Source organism: Zootoca vivipara, chromosome 7 (genome assembly GCF_965207765.1).
Source record: "Zootoca vivipara chromosome 7, rZooViv2.hap1.1, whole genome shotgun sequence".
In the NCBI taxonomy this organism is placed as follows: Eukaryota; Metazoa; Chordata; class Lepidosauria; order Squamata; family Lacertidae; genus Zootoca; species Zootoca vivipara.
Genome location: NC_142590.1, coordinates 48,329,224 through 48,348,468, shown reverse-complemented (window position 1 = coordinate 48,348,468; position 19,245 = coordinate 48,329,224). Strand labels below are relative to the sequence as shown.

The 19,245-nt window shown below is 43.9% G+C and overlaps 1 protein-coding gene across 2 annotated transcripts in view; it reads right to left on the bottom strand.

Moving 5' to 3' along the window:
- Nucleotides 1-9,339: 9,339 nt before the first annotated feature.
- SORT1 (sortilin 1) overlaps nucleotides 9,340-19,245 on the bottom strand; it is a 58,975-nt gene continuing 49,069 nt past the window's right edge. For both annotated transcript variants that reach the window (XM_035121786.3, XM_035121787.3), the window contains exons 16-20: nucleotides 16,782-16,898; nucleotides 15,654-15,762; nucleotides 14,825-14,931; nucleotides 13,113-13,224; nucleotides 9,340-12,893 (exon numbers count right to left, since the gene is read on the bottom strand). In XM_035121786.3, coding sequence (XP_034977677.3) covers nucleotides 12,879-12,893; nucleotides 13,113-13,224; nucleotides 14,825-14,931; nucleotides 15,654-15,762; nucleotides 16,782-16,898 — 460 coding nt within the window. In that variant the 3' untranslated portion in view covers nucleotides 9,340-12,878. The remainder of the gene's footprint in view (nucleotides 12,894-13,112; nucleotides 13,225-14,824; nucleotides 14,932-15,653; nucleotides 15,763-16,781; nucleotides 16,899-19,245) is intronic.

The following is a 19,245-nucleotide window of genomic DNA, read 5'->3' as shown; positions in this document are numbered from 1 at the left end:
TTGCTAGGGGCTCCAAAGCTAGGATGAATAGGAATGGAGACAGCGGGCATCCTTGTTTTGTGCCTCTTTGAATTGTTATGGTGTTCGAGTCCATATTATTAATTCTGCATTTTGCTGAGGCTTGGGAATATATTTGTTTGAGGATTTGTAGGAAGTTGGGGCCAAATTTCATGTTAGTTAGTACTGCTAATAAGTATTTCCACTCCAAGCAATCAAAAGCTTTGAGGATATCTAGGGACATAATTGTCAGTGGAAGTTTAGTTGCCTTACTGTGGTTGATTAAGTTTAGTAGTTTCCTGATAGGGTCTGTAATATTGCGACCAGGGACAAAGCCAGTCTGGTCTGGGACTATTAAATTGCCTAGAAAGATTTTTAAACGATTGGCCAATATTGATGTGAAAATCTTGTAATCCTGATTTATTAATGAAATTGGGCGGTAAGATTCTACTTTGAGGTTGTCCTTTAATGGTTTTGGGATGGAGACTATTTTGGATTGATTCCATGTTTTGGGAATAAGCCCCCCTTTCATGATATCATTGAATAGGCGTATCATGTAGGGCATCAGGGGTTCTTTGAATTTTTTATAGAATTCTGCTGTGAAGCCGTCTGGGCCCGGGGCTTTATGTGGTTTCAAGTTTTTAAGGACCGTATCTATTTCCTCAGGGGTGATAGGGCTGTCCATAAATTCCTGTTCCTCGTTGGTTAAGGTGGGCATGGTCAGTTCTGCCAGGAATTTTCTAATTCCCTCCCCAGTTGGGTTGTGAGAAGTGTACAGATTGGAGTAGAATTCTGCAAATTCAGAGGTTATTTCTTTCGGGGAAAATGTCACGTTGCCGTCTTTTTTGGTGATGCAGTGTATTCTTGTTTTAAGTGCTTTTTTCCTGCATCTATTTGCTAATAGTCTGGAGTTTTTCCCTCCGTACTCATAGAAGCGCTGTTTAGAATATAAAATATTGATCATTGTTTTGTTGATTTCTAAGGAGTCTAATTCTCTTCTCTTTTGTTCTAGAAGTTTAAGTAGTTTTTTGGAACCTGTTTGTTTGTAACGTGATGAGAGGGCAATGATGTCTTGTTCTATTTTGTTAATTTTTGAAGAGGTTTGTTTTTTAAGGAGTGCTTTCTCTTTTATGCAAACTCCTCTGGTCACCGCTTTCATAGCGTCCCATAAGAGGGGGGTATTTATATTGTCTACATCATTCTCCTTAAAATAGTTTTGGAGAGTTTTTGTGATACTTGCTCTAATTTGGGTGTTTGTGGTTAGAATGGGACTGAAAGACCATGATGGAGTGGTTTGCGTTTCTTCACCTATTTTAACAGTGACTTCTACTGGGGCATGATCTGTGATTTTGATGCTGCCTATGTTTGTTGATTCTACCAAGGGGATCAGACCCTGTGTGAGCAGGATGCTGTCCAGTCTGGACGTTGTACCATGACGTCCAGACTGGAATGTGTAGGTGATGTCTCCCGGGTTGTGTTCGCCCCAAATGTCATAAAGACCCCTGTTTTTTAACATTTTTAGTAACTTGTAAGAAGCCTTAGTTGTTTGGGAGGGAGGGTTGAGGAGGGTTGCCTGTGAGCTTACAGGATGTGTGTTTTCCAGAGTTATGCCCTTAATATTTAAGTTAAGGTCGCCTCCTAGAATTGCTTCCCCCTCAGAGAAAGAAAGGAACTTGTTTAGTGTTTTTTGAAAGAATTCAAGTTGTCTCGAGTTAGGGCCATATAATGAGCCGATTGTCAGTTTAATTTTGCCATCTAGTATTCCTTTAATGAAAATGAATCTACCTTTTTTGTCCTTTAGGACTGTTGTGGCGTTGAAATTCAAGTCCCTACTAATTATTACAGCTACTCCGCGGGCCTTTCCTGAGCCTTGTGCTACCCATTGTTGACTAAAACGAGGGTCATTCAGGAGTTTGTTCCCTTTGGGTGGGTTGTGTATTTCTTGTAGGAAGGTGATGTGTGGTTTCATGGTATTTATGTATGAGGTAATACGTTTTCTCTTGATTGGGTTTCCCAGCCCCCTCACATTTAGTGTAATTGCTTTTAAGCTAGTCATCTTGTTTATTTATTCTGTAGGATGGTTCCTTGCCAACCCGTTTGGGTTGTCCTATGTCCCTCACTTCGTGTCGTGTATTGAACCATTGGAGTTGCGCTGACTTATGATGTGGCAGGTGGGGGTTCAATGGGATCAGAATTAGAATCGGGTTAAAGAGTGGGAGGTAAGTTATAGAGGGTTTCCTATATGTAGTTATATAGGTGTTCGTTTGGGGTATTTTGGACTTTTTGGCAAATAGCCGGTTGGTCCTTGGTCTCGGCTGATGTGAAGGGCTGTACTCAAGGACAGGCCTTCCCCTTTGTCGTTTGTGACAGGGGATGATCAGCGAGACGGTGTAGAGTGGTTTTGTAATGTTAGTGTCTGGTATAAGGTTCGTGAGCAATGTTGCCAATGTTAATAGCAACATCACTGATGTGTTAGAGTGTGTGTATGTGTTGGTGCGCTCTGGTGCCACCATGTTGTTGAATAGGTATCATGTTTTAGCCTGATAGTGAGTTGTGTTATGGATGTTGGGGGAGTTGTTTTTCTCTTGTTTGGTATGAAAGGGATACTGGAGATATGGGTTGTGGTTGATGGGGAATGTGATTGAGGTTATCTGGACTGGTGTCAGGGTGGGGTTGGGATGGGGTAGGTTCTATGGAGGTGTGGGGTTGGGGGGGATATTGATGATGATAGTTATGTTCAAGGCCTATGGGGAGGGGGGGTAGGGGGAATCACCAGTCCTGCAGTTCGAGATGTTTTCCGGTTGCCTCATTTAGCTGTGGTTGTTGTTGTTGTTGTTGTAGGGTTGTTCCTCAGTGATGTTTTGGTTCGGTTGATCGTGGTTAGGCGTCCTGTGGAGAATGTTCGGTAGAATGATTTTGTGCGCGATGGTAGATGGTTGAATCGACGAGTCTTGATGTATTGCTTCTGTTGTCTCTTTCCTCTCTTTACTTCCATCCACTCATTTACTGTTATTCCACTTTCTTGATCTCGGCTGTCACTTGGTAAGTCTTTCTGTTGCTGGTTCGATGGAGGGTCGAGTCCAAGGTTCCTCAATAGTTGTTGGGCTTCCGTTTCGTTGGTAGCCATGTATTGCGTTGTGTCGGTTGTCACGATGAGACGGAAGGGAAAGCCCCAACGGTATCGAATCCCTTTTTGCTGAAGAAGCTGAGTGTATGGACGTAGGTTTTTTCTCCGATTTAGGGTGTCCTGGGATAGATCTTGTAGGACCAATATGGAATTGTTTTTGTATTGGAGGTTGGTTGAGTTTTTGAGGCTGTTCCATATCTCCTCCTTTTTTCTGTAGCGTGAAAAGCACACTATGATGTCTCTTGGGTGGGCACCAGGTTTTGGCAAAGGTTTTAGAGCTCTGTGTGCCCTTTCCAGATCGGATACCTCGAGTGTCAGATTTGGGATTGTATCTTTCAACCAGCTCACAATTAGGTCTGCTGGGCTTTTCTCCTCTGCTTTTTCTGGGAAGTTGCGGAAGCGGATATTGCAGCGTCTGTTTCGGTCTTCGATGTCTGCTTGTTTAATTCTCAATTCTTCGGTTTCTCTTTCCAGTTCGCACAATTTCTCATTCATGCGTGTGGTTTCATCCCGATATTGCTCTATTATTCCTTCTTGCAGTTGATTCTTCTTTTCTAGAGCTTCCACTCTGGAGGTAAGATTGCTGATTAGTAACTGTATAGGGGCCGTTGCATTTTCCACTGCAGCTTCCAGTTTACTAGTCATTCTCTCTTCCATTTCTCTTAGGTGTTGTAATATTTCATCATTTTGAGGAGGTGTTGTGATCTCAATGTTTTTTACCATCTTTTTAGTTGGTGACACCTTTATCTCCTTGACGTTTTTGGTTTGAGGTTTGTTTGGCATTCTCTCGGAGTGGGACGTGTTGCGGTTAGGGGTTATGGCGATGAGGATTTCTGGGTGTTGGGTTATTGGACTAGTCAGGCGTTGTTGACTGGTGGCTTCTGCAGAGCGTTCGGTTTAGGCAATCATTTGTGTCATCTCTTGGCGATGTTATGTGAATTTCTCTGAGGTTGTCGTACTCTCCTCAACAGTGTTGTCAAAGCGGTGGTCAGGTACTCAGAGAGGCGGGTAGACCCAAGGACAAATAGACAAACAGGTGAGAGTAGACAAACAAACAGGCGGGGAAAGAGAGAAAGAGAAAAAAAGGGGGGGTAGTTTATGGATGGGCAAACAAGCAACTCAACAAACAAAGAGGGTATAAAACAAAAGAAGGGGTGAGGAGTGATAAGTGGGGTGGAAGGGGAAGATAAGGAATGGGCAAATAAAGGGGAATTGAGTGTCTGGGAAGGGGTTCAAGGAGAAGGTTTATGTAGTGGAATGAAGGAAATAAGATAAAAATAAAATAGAAGTGTTTATTTTAAAGGGGGGTGATGAGTGGGAGGAAAGGCTCCCCTATTGGAGACAGGTTAATAAACAGACTAGATAGGGGGGTTCAATTTAAAAGGGGGAAAGAAGGAACCGAAAAGGAAAGAGAAGACAAAATGAGGGTGGAAAGTAACAAGTGAGACGGAGGGTAAAAATAAGGAGAGGATATATTGGGGAGGTGGGTTTGAGTGTATGGAAAGGGTTTATGTATTGAGGTGGAAGGAATAATATAAGGCTAAGGTAAAAGAGGTTTGGAGGAGAGAGAGGACAGCTTAAAAAGGGTAGAAATTTAGTAAAAGGGCTAGGAACTGGTGGTTTTATTTTTGCTTGTTTTTTTCCCTAAAGGGTTAAAATGTATAAAAAGAGGGGGGTTGGGTGTTAAAAAGTGGAAGGTGGAAGTAATAAACTGTGGCAATACTAAAAATATTGGTTAAAAATATTAATATATTCTTTTTTTTAAAAAAAAGGGGTGGGGGTGGGGGAGAAATAAAATTAAGGTCTTTTTGTTGTTATTGTTCTTATAGAAGAAAATTTTAAAGAAAATGAAAAAGGGGGAAAAAGAAAGAAATATATAAAATATTTATAAAAATATTTACATATTAAAAAATAGCATTAAAAGTATATTTTTTATAAAAAATAAAAATAAAAAGGGGGTTTATTTTTTAAAAGATTATACATAAAAGATTAAATATATATATATTTAAAAATGGAAAGAAAAACGAAAAACAAACGAGGCCTTTCCAGTGGGCCTCCCTTTGGACTTTGGGCGCGCTATTCGGCGGGAAAGCAGGCCCAGGTTGAGTCTAGGCCCAGCCTCGTGTTCCCTCAGGGCCGCAGTTCGTCCTCCTACCTCTCCCTCAGTTTAGCGGCGGGGGTAGCGGAGGCAGCTCGACGGCGGGGTATCTGGGTCAGGGTCTCTCCCCTTCCCCCAGGCACCCCACTCTCACTCCTGAGTCCCTTCGGCCCCGGGGCTCCAGGTAGCCGGGTGACCTCGGCGCGGTAGCGCAGCAGCAGGGAGGATGACAGGTCCGAGGCTCCTCTCCCTCTCTGGATCGAACGTGGCGATGGCGGCGGCAGCGAAAAGGTCGGGGCTTTTTTTAAAAAAAAATTTAAGATCCCCCTTCCCTTTCTGAGGCTTCGGTGCGCCGCGTTGCGGGTGATTCAAGGCCCCGGGGCTCTGTATGACCGGCGGCCGGGTGCCCTCAATTCCGGCCTGAAACACACTGAGGTGGCAGGCGGGTGGGGGGGGCGGCCCCTCAACCGGTTCACTAGACACCCCCGGCTCTCACGCAGCGGCGGCGGTGGTCCCGGCGGGTCAGGAGCCCCCCAGGCAGTCTAGATCTGCCGACTGACCTCAGGAGCTCTGTGGCGCCGTGGCGCCCGCCATAATGCTTCGCCGGAAGTCCCGACACGCATGTATATTAAGAGAATTTTGCTTTGAAATGCTGATGAATATTCTTTTTTTTTTTTTTGAGGGAGTAATTGGTGGTGTAGAAGTGGCTGTGAGGAAGGGGCAGAGAGACTGAGTTGTTTTTAGTGAGAGAGTGAATACAGGGATTTTCCCTTATGCTGAATAGGCTTCCTCGCGAGAAAAAGGAAAACTTGGCAGCTATGGTTGTTGTTGTTGTTTAGTCGTTTAGTCGTGTCCGACTCTTCGTGACCCCATGGACCATAGCACGCCAGGCACTCCTGTCTTGCACTGCCTCCCGCAATTTGGTCAAACTCATGTTGGTAGCTTCGAGAACACTGTCCAACCATCTTGTCCTCTGTCGTCCCCTTCTCCTAGTGCCCTCAATCTTTCCCAACATCAGGGTCTTTTCCAAGGATTCTTCTCTTCTCATGAGGTGGCCAAAGTATTGGAGCCTGAGCTTCACGATCTGTCCTTCCAGGGAGCACTCAGGGCTGATTTCCTTAAGAATGGATAGGTTTGATCTTCTTGCAGTCCATGGGACTCTCAAGAGTCTCCTCCAGCACCATAATTCAAAAGCATCAATTCTTCGGCGATCAGCCTTCTTTATGGTCCAGCTCTCACTTCCATACATCACTACTGGGAAAACCATAGCTTTAACTATACGGACCTTTGTCGGCAAGGTGATGTCTCTGCTTTTTAAGATGCTGTCTAGGTTTGCCATTGCTTTTCTCCCAAGAAGCAGGAGTCTTTTAATTTCGTGACTGCTGTCACCATCTGCAGTGATCAAGGAGCCCAAGAAAGTAAAATCTCTCACTGCCTCCATTTCTTCCCCTTCTATTTGCCAGGAGGTGATGGGACCAGTGGCCATGATCTTGGTTTTTTTGATGTTGAGCTTCAGACCATATTTTGCGCTCTCCTCTTTCACCCTCATTAAAAGGTTCTTTAATTCCTCCTCGCTTTCTGCCATCAAGGTTGTGTCATCTGCATATCTGAGGTTGTTGATATTTCTTCCGGCAATCTTAATTCCGGCTTGGGATTCATCTAGTCCAGCCTTTCGCATGATGAATTCTGCATATAAGTTAAATAAGCAGGGAGACAATATACAACCTTGTCGTACTCCTTTCCCAATTTTGAACCACTCAGTTGTTCCATATGGCAGCTATGGACAGATAGATAATAGTAAAGGTAAAGGTAAAGGGACCCCTGACCATTAGGTCCAGTCGTGACCGACTCTGGGGTTGCGCGCTCATCTCGCATTATTGGCCGAGGGAGCCGGTGTATAGCTTCCAGGTCATGTGGCCAGCATGACAAAGCCGCTTCTGGCAAACCAGAGCAGCACATGGAAACGCCGTTTACCTTCCCGCTGTAGCGGTTCCTATTTATCTACTTGCATTTTGACGTGCTTTCGAACTGCTAGGTTGGCAGGAGCTGGGACCAAGCAACGGGAGCTCACCCCGTCACAGGGATTCGAACCACCGACCTTCTGATCAGCAAGCCCTAGGCTCAGTGCTTTAACCCACAGCGCCACCTGGGTCCCATATGCACCTGGGTCCCATAGGCAGATACAAATATAAATAAAAATTAGGTGTAAGTTTCAGGCACACGCAAAATATCTATTTTGTACATATAGCACAAAATGAAGATGATGTGTTTTTTTGGGGGGGAGGGAGAGGAAGAACACCACAGAGATAAGAAAAATCAGAGACAAGAATAAAACAAAAACAGCACATAAAAAGCGGGGGCTGGCGAGTGCTTGTGTGGCTTGATCCTCAGAATGGAATAAGACATTAAGCAGCAAATATGGGTCTGGAATCCTTGGGGAGGCATAACTTGCAAGGGAAAAGCAGCAGCTGTGGAAGGAATTAAAAATCTTCCCCACCTACTGAAATCCCCAACTTGATTTGTGGCATGCACACCACTAGGAACCCTGACCGGGGGGAGAGAGATGAACAATATCCCTAAGATGTGTCACCCTTTCTGCACTGCTTCTCTTTGCACTGAAAAGCAGCAGCTCAGGTCCCCAGTTCCTTATTTGCCACTTTATGATTCAATCTTAAGACTCTGTATATATACCCGAAAACACATTCTTTGCACAGAACATACAAGCAACTGCTGTGCTACTGCAGAATTAGGTTAGGGTCTTGAGGTAAATGAAGGGCATGCAGTGCCCTTTAGGTGCATCTGATGCCAGGAGTTCACAGGTGCCTGTGCTGGGTATGAGAATGGGGGGGGGGGGTTGAGTACCAGAGTCTTTTCTTAGCCCTCCTATCTGTGTAGGAAAACATGGAGCTAAGCTTTGAGCCTATGTTGCCAGCCCTTATTGTGGAAGAGTCTACAGATTCCAAAGCTTTGCCGTTGAAATGGTCAGCATCAGCTTTTACTTTACGTCCAAGGAAATAATTTCACGGCAGATCATCTTACTAAAACAGGTTGCAGAGTAAGGGAAAATGAAACTCTGCCAGGTTCAAAAGCGCACCCTAAAGATATATCCAGGGCTGAATGCCCCCCACACACACACACCTTCCAACCACTAGCACCATCTGGGCAATTGTGATGCAGATGAAAGACTGCAGGCTGTTCACATGGGAAAGAGAACTGCAGCACCACCTCCAACGGGGTAGCTGAGTGAGTGAAGGACAGCCAAGCATAAGGTGGGAAGTCAGACTTCCCATTGCCTCTGCTTTTCCCATCCATATCCAGGGCAGGAAAGCCAGTGCTAGAAACCATAGAGACAGACATTTCCCATTTTATTGTCAGAGACGAAAAAGGGAAGGACCAGCCTGCACACACAACCCCATTGCAGCCTTGCTTACTGGGGTTGCACAGTGACTTACATGTTCCGGCAAGATTTCACAGGACTGGTTGTGAGATCTCACTGGAACCCCAAACCAGTCACTTCTCAATTCTGCAACAGCAGTGGTGGGTAGGTGGGGTACCTGCAGTGCTCTTGCGAGATCTTGCCAGAACCCACCGCAGCCGCTTCTTTGGGGGAGGGTAGGATGCCCACAGCAGTGCCGCTCCTTGGATTCTGCCACCCGAGGCAGCTACTTGAGTCTGCCACATGAACAGGCCAGTCCTAGAGAGAAAACTACTCCTTTACTTCTTGTGTTTATCTTAGGATAAGATTGCACCATGGAACTCACTCCCACAGGAGGTAGTGAAAGCCTTTAAAAGAGAGCCAGAAAAAATTCATGGAGGATAAGGCTATCAGCGGCTACAAGTCATGATGGTTGTGCTCTGCCTGCAGTCAGAGGGAGAAATTCTTTTGAAAACATTGCTGGAAACTATTCTGGTTCTGCTTGAGAATTTTCCAGAGTCATCTGGTTGGCCACTTTGAGAACAGGATGTTGGATTTCATGGGCCATTGGCCTGATCCAGCAGGCTCTTAAAGTTGCTCAGTGCTGAGCAGTAGCCCTGAAAAAAATGGCTAAATGATGTACGTTGCTCATGATGATGTTTCAGCAAGGTTTCACACTCACAAGAGTAAAGGCAGACCACATAAACGCCCAATTTTTGTCTTTATTTCTAACCCAAATATTGCAAATATACAGAAAAATACCAGTACAAATTTATAATATAGCCAGGCTTATTTACAGACTCTATACATGGCTCCTTTATTTTTCTTCTGCACTTTGCCTCAGACTGTACATCTTAAGAAATTATGTGTAGAGGAGTGTATTAGCTATGGCTTTTTGTTATGTTATATTTTACAGCCATTATGCACATGGCCTGGTCTGGTCTGCCTTACAGACACATCAGGGAGACAATGATACTTCAAAGCTCATGCAATGGCAACATTTCCAGGACTGCTTTGTCACTTAGGCAGCACCCTTAGAGCAGTGACGAAGATGCAGTGTTACCTAAATACTCAAGACTATGGAGGACAAGGCTACTGTTGTGTAGGGCAGCAAGTGTATGACAGTAACAAGGACCTGGTTAGTTTATTGAGGTTTCTAGTTCCTTGAATGCTCTCACTTTATAAGCCAATGTGCCACAATGTATAGTGTCTTATGAGAGGGGAACCAAGAGAAATGGAGCAATGGAACAGGTCATGCCCAGTAATGAACTCCCTTACCTAACCACCCTTCCAGAGATGCTTTAATACACATAGAAAATAGGACATATAATAGGAAGAGTCAGTAGTCAGATTGTGTTCTCAGTGAAATGGAAAAGGTCTTCACCAGCTACATTACAGGCTTTCCATCACAATCCCAGCCCAGCACTTAAAAGAGTTTCAGCCACATCACATGGATAGTAAAGCGATTTGAACCTGGCTCTGTACAGAACAGATGTACACAAGAAGTTCAAATATGTTAAGAGCAGGGGTTTTGGAGCAGCTGTCAGACACAAGGATATTGAGCCCCCTTCATTTCCTGGTTGAGTTACTGTGAGTTTAACATTGACTGTAAACAGCACTCTTATTTACATGCAAGTGTGCTTCTGTACCGGGTTTAAATGGAGTCAGAATAAACAAGAAGTGGAATAAGCTACAAGTGTCTTCCAGGGACAAATGTTCTGCCTTGCCATGTGTTCCTCGTTGGTACCTTCTGCAAGGGACAAAATAATTTTATACCAAGAAAGACAATGAAAACCCTGAGATATAATCAAATGATGCAGTGTTGTAATGGAGGAAGTAAGGGCTCAATAAAAAAAGCACAGTAAAGCCAAAGTAACTGTGGGGAAAACAAATCCAGGACAGACACTTTATTTCATGTATCTGACTCTCATTGTTGCCCAAAAGTGAGGTGGAAAGCTGTGTGACTTTAGCAACATGTCCTGACCTAACCACTAGGGCATAATTGACAGCCACTGAATATCTGCTTCTTTGAAGAAAGGCAAGCTAAACTGATTAATGGTGGAAATACCCAACAGTCAGTGCCTCCTGAAAAATTGTGGAGGGTAGCATTCAGAAGGTAGATGCCACCATGGACACTCAGCAGGTTGCAGCATTAGCAGCAAGGTCTCCTCTGATGATCTTAGGCAGGCATCCCCAAACTGCAGCCCTCCAGATGTTTTGGTCTACAACTCCCATGATCCCTAGCTAACAGGACCAGTGCTTGGGGAAGATGGGAATTGTAGTCCAAAACATCTAGAGGGCCGAAGTTTGGGGATGCCTGATCTTAGGGAAGTACTAGGGCTTGGTAAGGGGAAGGTGGTCCTTAAGCATCACACACACTAGAGACCCTGGGGGAAATATGCTATGTGTCCCAGGGCTCCCCATGCCTGGATGCATGCCCTAGCACCATGCTAGGCACAAGGGAGCAAATGTAGCCTCACCCTGAAACCTCCAGTGAGACCTTCCTGGTAGTGCTGCCTCACCAGCAGGAACATGTGGGGAATAAAAGCAGAGTGGGGCAATATCCAGTATAGGCATTCATAGCAAGATTAAGGATGCAGGTGGTATGTGGAAGGTATTCAGACCCTGCCACAGGTGAGTGGGGAATAATATTTTGTCTAGGGGCTTATCCACACTTCTTCTTGTCCTGCTGCTTTCCTCCAGGGAAAACCGTTCTTTAGCAATAGATCTTAACAAATGGCAACCCAACCCGAATTGCCATTTGCTCCGATCAAGCACAAAAGAGTGGTTTTCCCTGGGGAAAAGCAGTGGGAAGTGTGGACAAATTGTGACTAATCACTCACCTATGCTGGAATAGAACAAAGTCCTAAGATAAGTGTAAAAAGTACAGTACCACTGGGGACCAAAATTCAAGAAAATACATTACTGAATGTTATGAAGGTCTTTCAAGTTCAAACATGTCTCTCCAAGCATCTCAGTCCCTTCAAGGCAACAGAAGCCGAATATTACCTAAGCCACGCACTGGCTCAATACTTTGTGTTTCTATAGTAAGAATCCCTTGGTTCTTACTATAATAGCTGCTGCAGTGGAATGCCTCTGTCGCCAATTCACATCCCAATAGGCCAACTTTTAGCTACTGAGTTCAAGAAACTTAACTTACTACCTTCTCAAGGTTCAATTCACAATACCCTCTGTGAACCCCCAAAATATTGAGAAATAGTTATGATTCCACATGGCACATAAGTCAAACTGTGTTGTTGAACAGAAGTCAGAAAAACACAATAGCAAAGCGTGCATGTGTAGCAACCACTGATCTACGTATAATCTAAAAACATAATGAAAATTAGAAACACTTAAGAACATCATGGTGCTGCCAGTAGCACAACAAAAACTTTCCTTCAAGAACCCGATTAAAAGCAAACAATTTCTGTTCCTTCATAACATTCTAAACAAGTCATATTTCTGGAATATCTGTATACTTAGTCTTACAGTTGATAAATCAACCCCCCACCCCCACCCCCCACCCCATGATTTTGCTTTTTATATTTATGGCAACACACATGCCGATTTCACAGTTTAGTTCCTTGGAATCGGAGAGCCACAGAGTTGCTTCTAGCCTTGGAATAATCTCTGCTTTGCACAGCACACACCTGCCCAGTTGATTACATTTCAGTGAAAACGAAAAGCAACCCTGTTTTGGCACACAGCCCCGGGATGCTGGTTAGCTTTCTCAGTCCCTGCCATAGCATCTCATTGTCCTGCTTGCTAGGAGAAGTGCTGCTCACACTGCAACAGCTTCAAAGCAGTGTCATCACAGTGTTGAAGTGGACCATGTCCCCCACCCAGGGATTTGGAGCCTTCTCCTAGTAGCATGGTCTGTTGTACCTAGTAATGCTAATATTTAATGAAATGTTGCTTTCACATTCCTATTTAGTTTTCCTTTAAGAGTTGGAAAAAGAAATCTGATTAAAACAAAGTTACATTTTTTATAATAAAAAAGAGGTTTCCCTTCTTCCTTATTCAGAGCTGCAGTATCTCCCCCTTCTACACCCACCCACCCAAAGCAGTTCTTGCAGCCTTCTTAGTTTTAGACAGTTTGATGGAAGCAGTAGGAACACAGAATCCCTTGGATATGGAAAAGGCCTTCAAATTAGAAGTAAAATGAACCGTCTGCATTGTTGCCCTTCTGTAGCAGCATCTAAATCCATGTGAATCCAGTTCTAGTTAGATCTGCAATATCACTATTCCAGAAGGTCCTGGGAATAAAAGAGGGATAAAAAATACTTCTTGTTAACATTTGATGATCATGATTCTTTACCCCACTTAGCCCCCCAGAGATATACAGCTATTTCTTTTTCAAAGTGACATAAGCCAAAATCACATGCTTGGGGTTCCAATTTATTTTTCTAACCCAACATGTACTGCTCAGAAAGATGCATGGTGTGCACACATACACATCAGTTACAATCACTTGCCTCATCAGAATCATCATGGTAGCCCGTTTTATTGGCATCTGGTGTGTCAACTCCATCAAAGCCATTAGCTTCCGCATGCTGCTGCAGGACAGAGTACCGGTGAACCAGAAACCTAGGGACATGACAAACACACATGAAATTAATTTGGCCCTATGGCTGTAGCATCAACATTCTTTGAACAGAAGTGAATATAACATCCAGAGACTTTTGGAAGAACTTTATATGGGTTGCTGCTGAGACACCATTTCTCTGGATGTTTTATCTGGTCTAAGCCAATAAACATTGGGTATCTTTAGAACCTATACACAGGATTTTTTTTAAAAAAACTGGCAGTGCAACAATGCTACATGAATCCATCTGTCATTTTGGGCTAAAGTGTTGTAGGTATGCAGCTGGCATGTAGTTTTATCTCTCCTGGCGAAGTTGTGGAACAGGTATTGGGATGGATGACGGATGAAGGCAAGAATATAAGAGCCTGCTGGATCAGGCCAATGGCCCATCTAGTTCAGCATCCTCTTCTCACAGTAGCCAATTAGATGTCTATGGCAGGGGTAGGCAACCTCAGGCCCATGGGCCAGATGCGGCCTAATCACCTTCTCAATCCAGCCCACGGACGGTCCGGAAATCAGCATGTTTTTACATGAGTAGAATGTGTCCTTTTATTTAAAATGCACCTCTGGGTTATTTGTGGGGCCTGCCTGGTGTTTTTACATGAGTAGAATGTGTGCTTTTATTTAAAATGCATCTCTGGGTTATTTGTGGGGCATAGGAATTCGTTCATTTTTTCCTTCAAAATATAGTCCAGCCCCGCACAAGGTCTGAGGGACGGTGGACCGGCCCACGGCTGAAAAAGGTTGCTGACCCCGGTCTATGGGAAGCTCAAAATTGGGCAAGACAGAGGTACTGTGGGCAGGCAAGCCTGCTGATCTAGGAATGTTTGACCAGGGTTGCCATGATCACGTTTACAGTTTGGGGGTTCTCCTGGACTCAGAGCAGTTTATGGAGGTACCCATGACATCAGTAGTCAGGCACTCCTTATGGGCTGTGGTCAATTTGCGAGTGGCATTCCTCTGTGAAGAAAGTGGACCCGACTATGGTAATTCATGCCCTGGTTACATCAGATTGGGTTATAACGTGCTGTACGTGGGTCTGCTTTTAAAGACAATTTAGAAGTGCCAGCTAGTGCAGATTGCTTGGCCCCCATAAACAGCTGTACAGTAGTCTGATATAAAGCCTTATCTGTACTGACCACAGTGATTGTTTTAAAGTCCTAAACCATTTGGGATCTGGTAATTTGAACAATTGCTTACACTTCTGTTTGGGCTCCAAGACCAGCCACAAAGACCCTCCTTACAGGCCCACCACTAAGATCTATCAGGTCAAAAAACATGACAGCACCTTTCAGTGATGGCCCTGTCCCTGTGGAACTCCTTCCCACAGAAGCCTCTTTGGCTTGTTTTAAATGGGCCTTACTGACTTCACTATCCCAATCTGCTTTTAACGGAATAAGGTTGGTGATTTTATAGTTACAGCTCCTGCTGTTTTATATTTGTGTTATGTTACATAGCTACTGTTTTTCTGCTTTGAATTGGTTTCATGCTCTTAATTCTGAACTGTGGTGGAAGAGTCTCTGGCACTGAAAGGCAGCATAAAAATAACTGATTAATAGTTAAAAGTAAGAATGATCTTGCCAATCCCTTCCCAAGGCTCACCTTCCTCCACAAACGTATTTCTTAATGATGACTACTCCAGCTACAGCAGTCATAAGCATCAAGCCTATTACAGCCAGGATGACTGGAGTGGAGTTGGAGGAAGTAGACTGTAGAAAGAAAAGAGAGAGATGTATTAAGTTTTTATGACAAATTATTAGATCACTTCAATTACTGAGTCATTTCTATAATGATTCTCCTAGCATATTCTCCATACCTCAATGTCTTACTCTCTTGTCCTGCATGGATCACAAGAGGATTATAAAGATTTGAGGAGAAAGAATGAAACAGCTGATTTTGGAAAGGGTGAAATTTGACTACTTAGTTCAGAATGCCAAACCGCAGCTTCAGCAGCCAGTTTGGAAAGCTAATTCATTTTACTGCTTGAACAGAGTCAAGGTTAATATTGGCAAAGCATTTTAAGAAAAACTGCTTCTCAAATATTAACTACAAATGGGCTGTTTTTCAAGCACTCTTTTTACATTGGGTTAGATTACTCTCTTTCTCCCTCTCCTGTACATGGGCAGCCTGCAGCCTTTGAACTATATGCAGCCCTCAGCCCAATTTCAATTGACCCCCCCTGCATGCCATCACCGCAGGCCTCTGACAAAAGTGGTCTATCACTCTAGCACACTGGGGAAGAAAAAGAGAAGGGGGTTCAGAGAGAAAAAAGGGGTGATTCCACTCACCAGTGGCTTTCCCCTGCCAGCATGTGGCCTCACACAGAATAACCCAAGGAAATATGGCCCTTGGCAGGAGAAAAAGGTTGCCCACCCTTCCCCTCTTTATCTCTTTGCCCCACTACAGTTCTTTCTGCATTTTTTAAACTTACCAGCTGGCTTGAGTTCAAGTAGTTGCTAGTGCATTTTTTTTTCAGATCAGTCTCTTGACGGATGGGATTTTCCCCACCCACACATTTGTCTCCTGGGATCTTCCGATATCTGAAATTCAACAAGAGTCTCAGTAATCTATTATTGTGAAGCTTCTTTTATTAGTGACAGCTTTCCAAGCCACCTAAAATTAGCTAACCCCTTCATGTCCAAGCATCAGTGGGAAGTTGAGAACATGGTTTCACCATGCCAGGCTGGTTATCCTCAAATCACCTCTCTGACATTCCCCAAAGCCATGGTTCTTTCAGGGCTGGGCACCTAGAGGGGTATGCATGTCAGGTCTATAGGGCTGTAGTGGCCTCCAAGAAAACATGGAAGTCACATGACATGAAAGTTGACTTGAAGGTTAAGGGGTGATATGATAGCCATGTTCAAATATATAAAAGGATGTCATATAGAGGAGGGAGAAAGGTTGTTTTCTGCTGCTCCAGAGAAGCAGACACGGAGCAATGGATTCAAACTACAAGAAAGAAGCTTCCACCTAAACATTAGGAAGAACTTCCTGACAGTAAGAGCTGTTCAACAGTGGAATTTGCTGCCAAGAAGTGTGGCGGAGTCTCCTTCTTTGGAGGTCTTTAAGCGGAGGCTTGACAGCCATATGTCAAGAATGCTTTGATGGTGTTTCCTGCTTGGCAGGGGGTTGGACTGGATGGCCCTTGTGGTCTCTTCCAACTCTATGATTCTAAGTCAAGAATCCCCAAACAATAAATGCACATGTCATGCTAAATTATTTCAGCTGCCTCTGGTCCACAGAATTTTTAAGCCAAGATAGTTCTATCTAGAGAACTATCTCCCCACTCAATACAGAATACAGAATGAATCACCATAAATGTATTACAGATGGCAATACTACATCTTCTACTGGGAGATATAGTGCCATGGTCACAACAGCAAGGGGCATATTTTGATTCTTAGAGAGATTCTTACTGTTCCAGAAACACAGCAAGTTCAGAGAACGGGAGAGCTCTTCCCAGTAGCCTACACATATCTGTTTTATAAAAACAAATACACACAGGACCAAGCCATCTCCTCCATCAATAATACTGACTATTGTAATCATAGAAAATTACCCGCTGGTCTTTAGCCGTTCTTGCTTCCCATACAGACAAAATTCTAGGTCATGCCCCTTCAGCTCTGGCTGCTCCACACACTCGGAATGGTTTTCTGGGCGGTAGTAGCCAAAATCACTGCATCGCAAATCCCAATAATAGAAAGACAGACGTTAACAACCCACACACAGTATGAGTATCAACTCATTCATCACTTCATTTTTGCTGCAACCAAAAGACCTAGTATGTGGTTGCTCAAACTAGAATTACTGGTATACATTTTTAATGGTTATTCAGGAATTTGGTGATAATACTTCACATGCCTAGTTGTATCACTGGCCCATTATACTGACAGAACTTTCAGGAGGAGAAACTACCCTATGATGGAGCATTCAGTTTCTTCAGGGGTGGCAAATACATTTCAGCCCAATGGATGCATTGAGGGTTAGCCATACTGCCAAGAACCACATGCCAGGGGTGAGTGTGGTTGAAGTGGGTATAGCCAACACACACACACACACACACACACACACACACACACACACACACAAAGACAAGAAGCTAAATGCTGATTCAGCTGGGGCTGCAGAGAGGAGAATTCCCTGTGTTTTTTCTTCCCATTGCTAGCTTGGGGCTCTCCTCCTACCCTAGTGTTGTAATAGCAAGGAAAAGAAAAATGTCTTCAGGGTCTTAACTCTGAATGACACTGCACCATAGGGATAAATAGTTCCCATGTTAGAAGACATTAGAAGAAAGAGAAAAGGATTTAGAAGACTTTTCTATTTCCTTCCTGCAGGAGTTCCTAACAAAGGCACTGCACCAGAGAGAGATGTGCAGCTTTTCAAAAAATAAAAAATAAAAAGAGGTTCCAGGGGGAAAAAAGAGGGTTGTGGGTCACCAAAAATGGCAGGCCACAGGTTCACCAACCCTGAATTATTTCCTACCAAACATTAGCAATCTAATTTGCTAATATGCAGCACACGTATCCATGGCAATGGAAAGCAGATTCAGTGCCAACAATAAACCCATGCAAACTGAAAAATTAAAACAGAAACCCATTTCAGTGCTGCTTGATAAACTGACTGTGAATGAAAATGTTTTTTAAATATTCAAAAAGCAACAGCAGGTGGGAGAAGAAGATAGAGATATTGGGTACTGATTCCTTCTAGGTCCCTCTAAAACAGGCATGTCAAACCTGCGGCCCTCCAGATGTTTTGGCCTACAACCCCCATGATCCCTAGCTAGCAGGACCAGTGGTTGGGGAAGATGGGAATTGTAGTCCAAAACATCTGGAGGGCCGCAGGTTTGACATGCCTGCTCTAAAACAACCCCACAACCAGACTGACATCAATGTTACTACTGGTTATGTACAGCCTCAAAATCTATTGTGAGAAATCCAGATTGATCTCTCCATTTCCCCAGCACTCAAAAACCAGTGCTAGGCTATAACTTGTCCTCCAATTTTGCAAGGCCATTTGCCCCTTTGCAAACGGGGGAGCTATTTTCTGCACCTTTCATCACTGCTACATTTGTAGAAATTTGTGTGTGTGTGCATTGCTTGTCTTATTCAACCATATGAGGTGGCTAAGGAACCCTCTTTTTCCCCATTGAGCTTGCTTGAAGTAGTGCAGAACTTACACTGGCTTCCATTTCAACAAAACATCCTGGAACACCCACACAACTATGTGATGTCAGGAGCCATATGGGTATACCAGGAAGCACTGCTGGGATGGAAGCCAGCATACCGAAAGCTTTCCATGGCTGCAAGTGTGCACAAAATTTCAGCTTTTAAAAACAGTGTCTTAAAGCTTGGGTGTTCCAGGAAGTCCTGACGAGCTGGAAACCAAAATGAGGTCCATGTTGCTGTGAGTGTGGTGCTTTTGTTTTCACAACATCTCAAGAGAAAAGCAAGGTGCTTTGGCCATCTCATAAGGTGGTGGTGGAGGAAATATCTGCTTATTCCCACCTTGCTCTTTTTGATGGCATGCTCAGTTCACACATACATTGCCCCCTTGAGTGGTTTAAAAAAGAAGCCATTCAGGTTTAAGTCCAGCACTGTTCAAGACACACATTTATTGCAGTAATTTGTGTACTCTGGACTATGGCTCTGCAAGTTTAAGGGATGCAAAGGCCATGTTCAGTCTCGTTATTTTCAGGTATGAATTAATCATATATACCAGCAAATTCAGTTTGTACAGTTAAAGTGAATTTGGCACTCTTGCACAACATACCTGCTTACAACCTCCCCACCCTGCCAAAACACCCTGGGATTTTTCTGGTAAAAAAAGGGATGGGGAAATGCACTGGAAAGTGTGAGGTGCTGATGTTGTGCAGCATTTTATCTGTGCAAACAAATCAGGATGAATTAAACAGGTCATCAGAATGAGCCAGTACATGCTAGAGTCCAGTAGAACAAGCTACCAGCAACATAGTTCTGTTCCCTATTTTCCGTCTTCTTAAATTACACTCCACCCTTCTTGTTGTT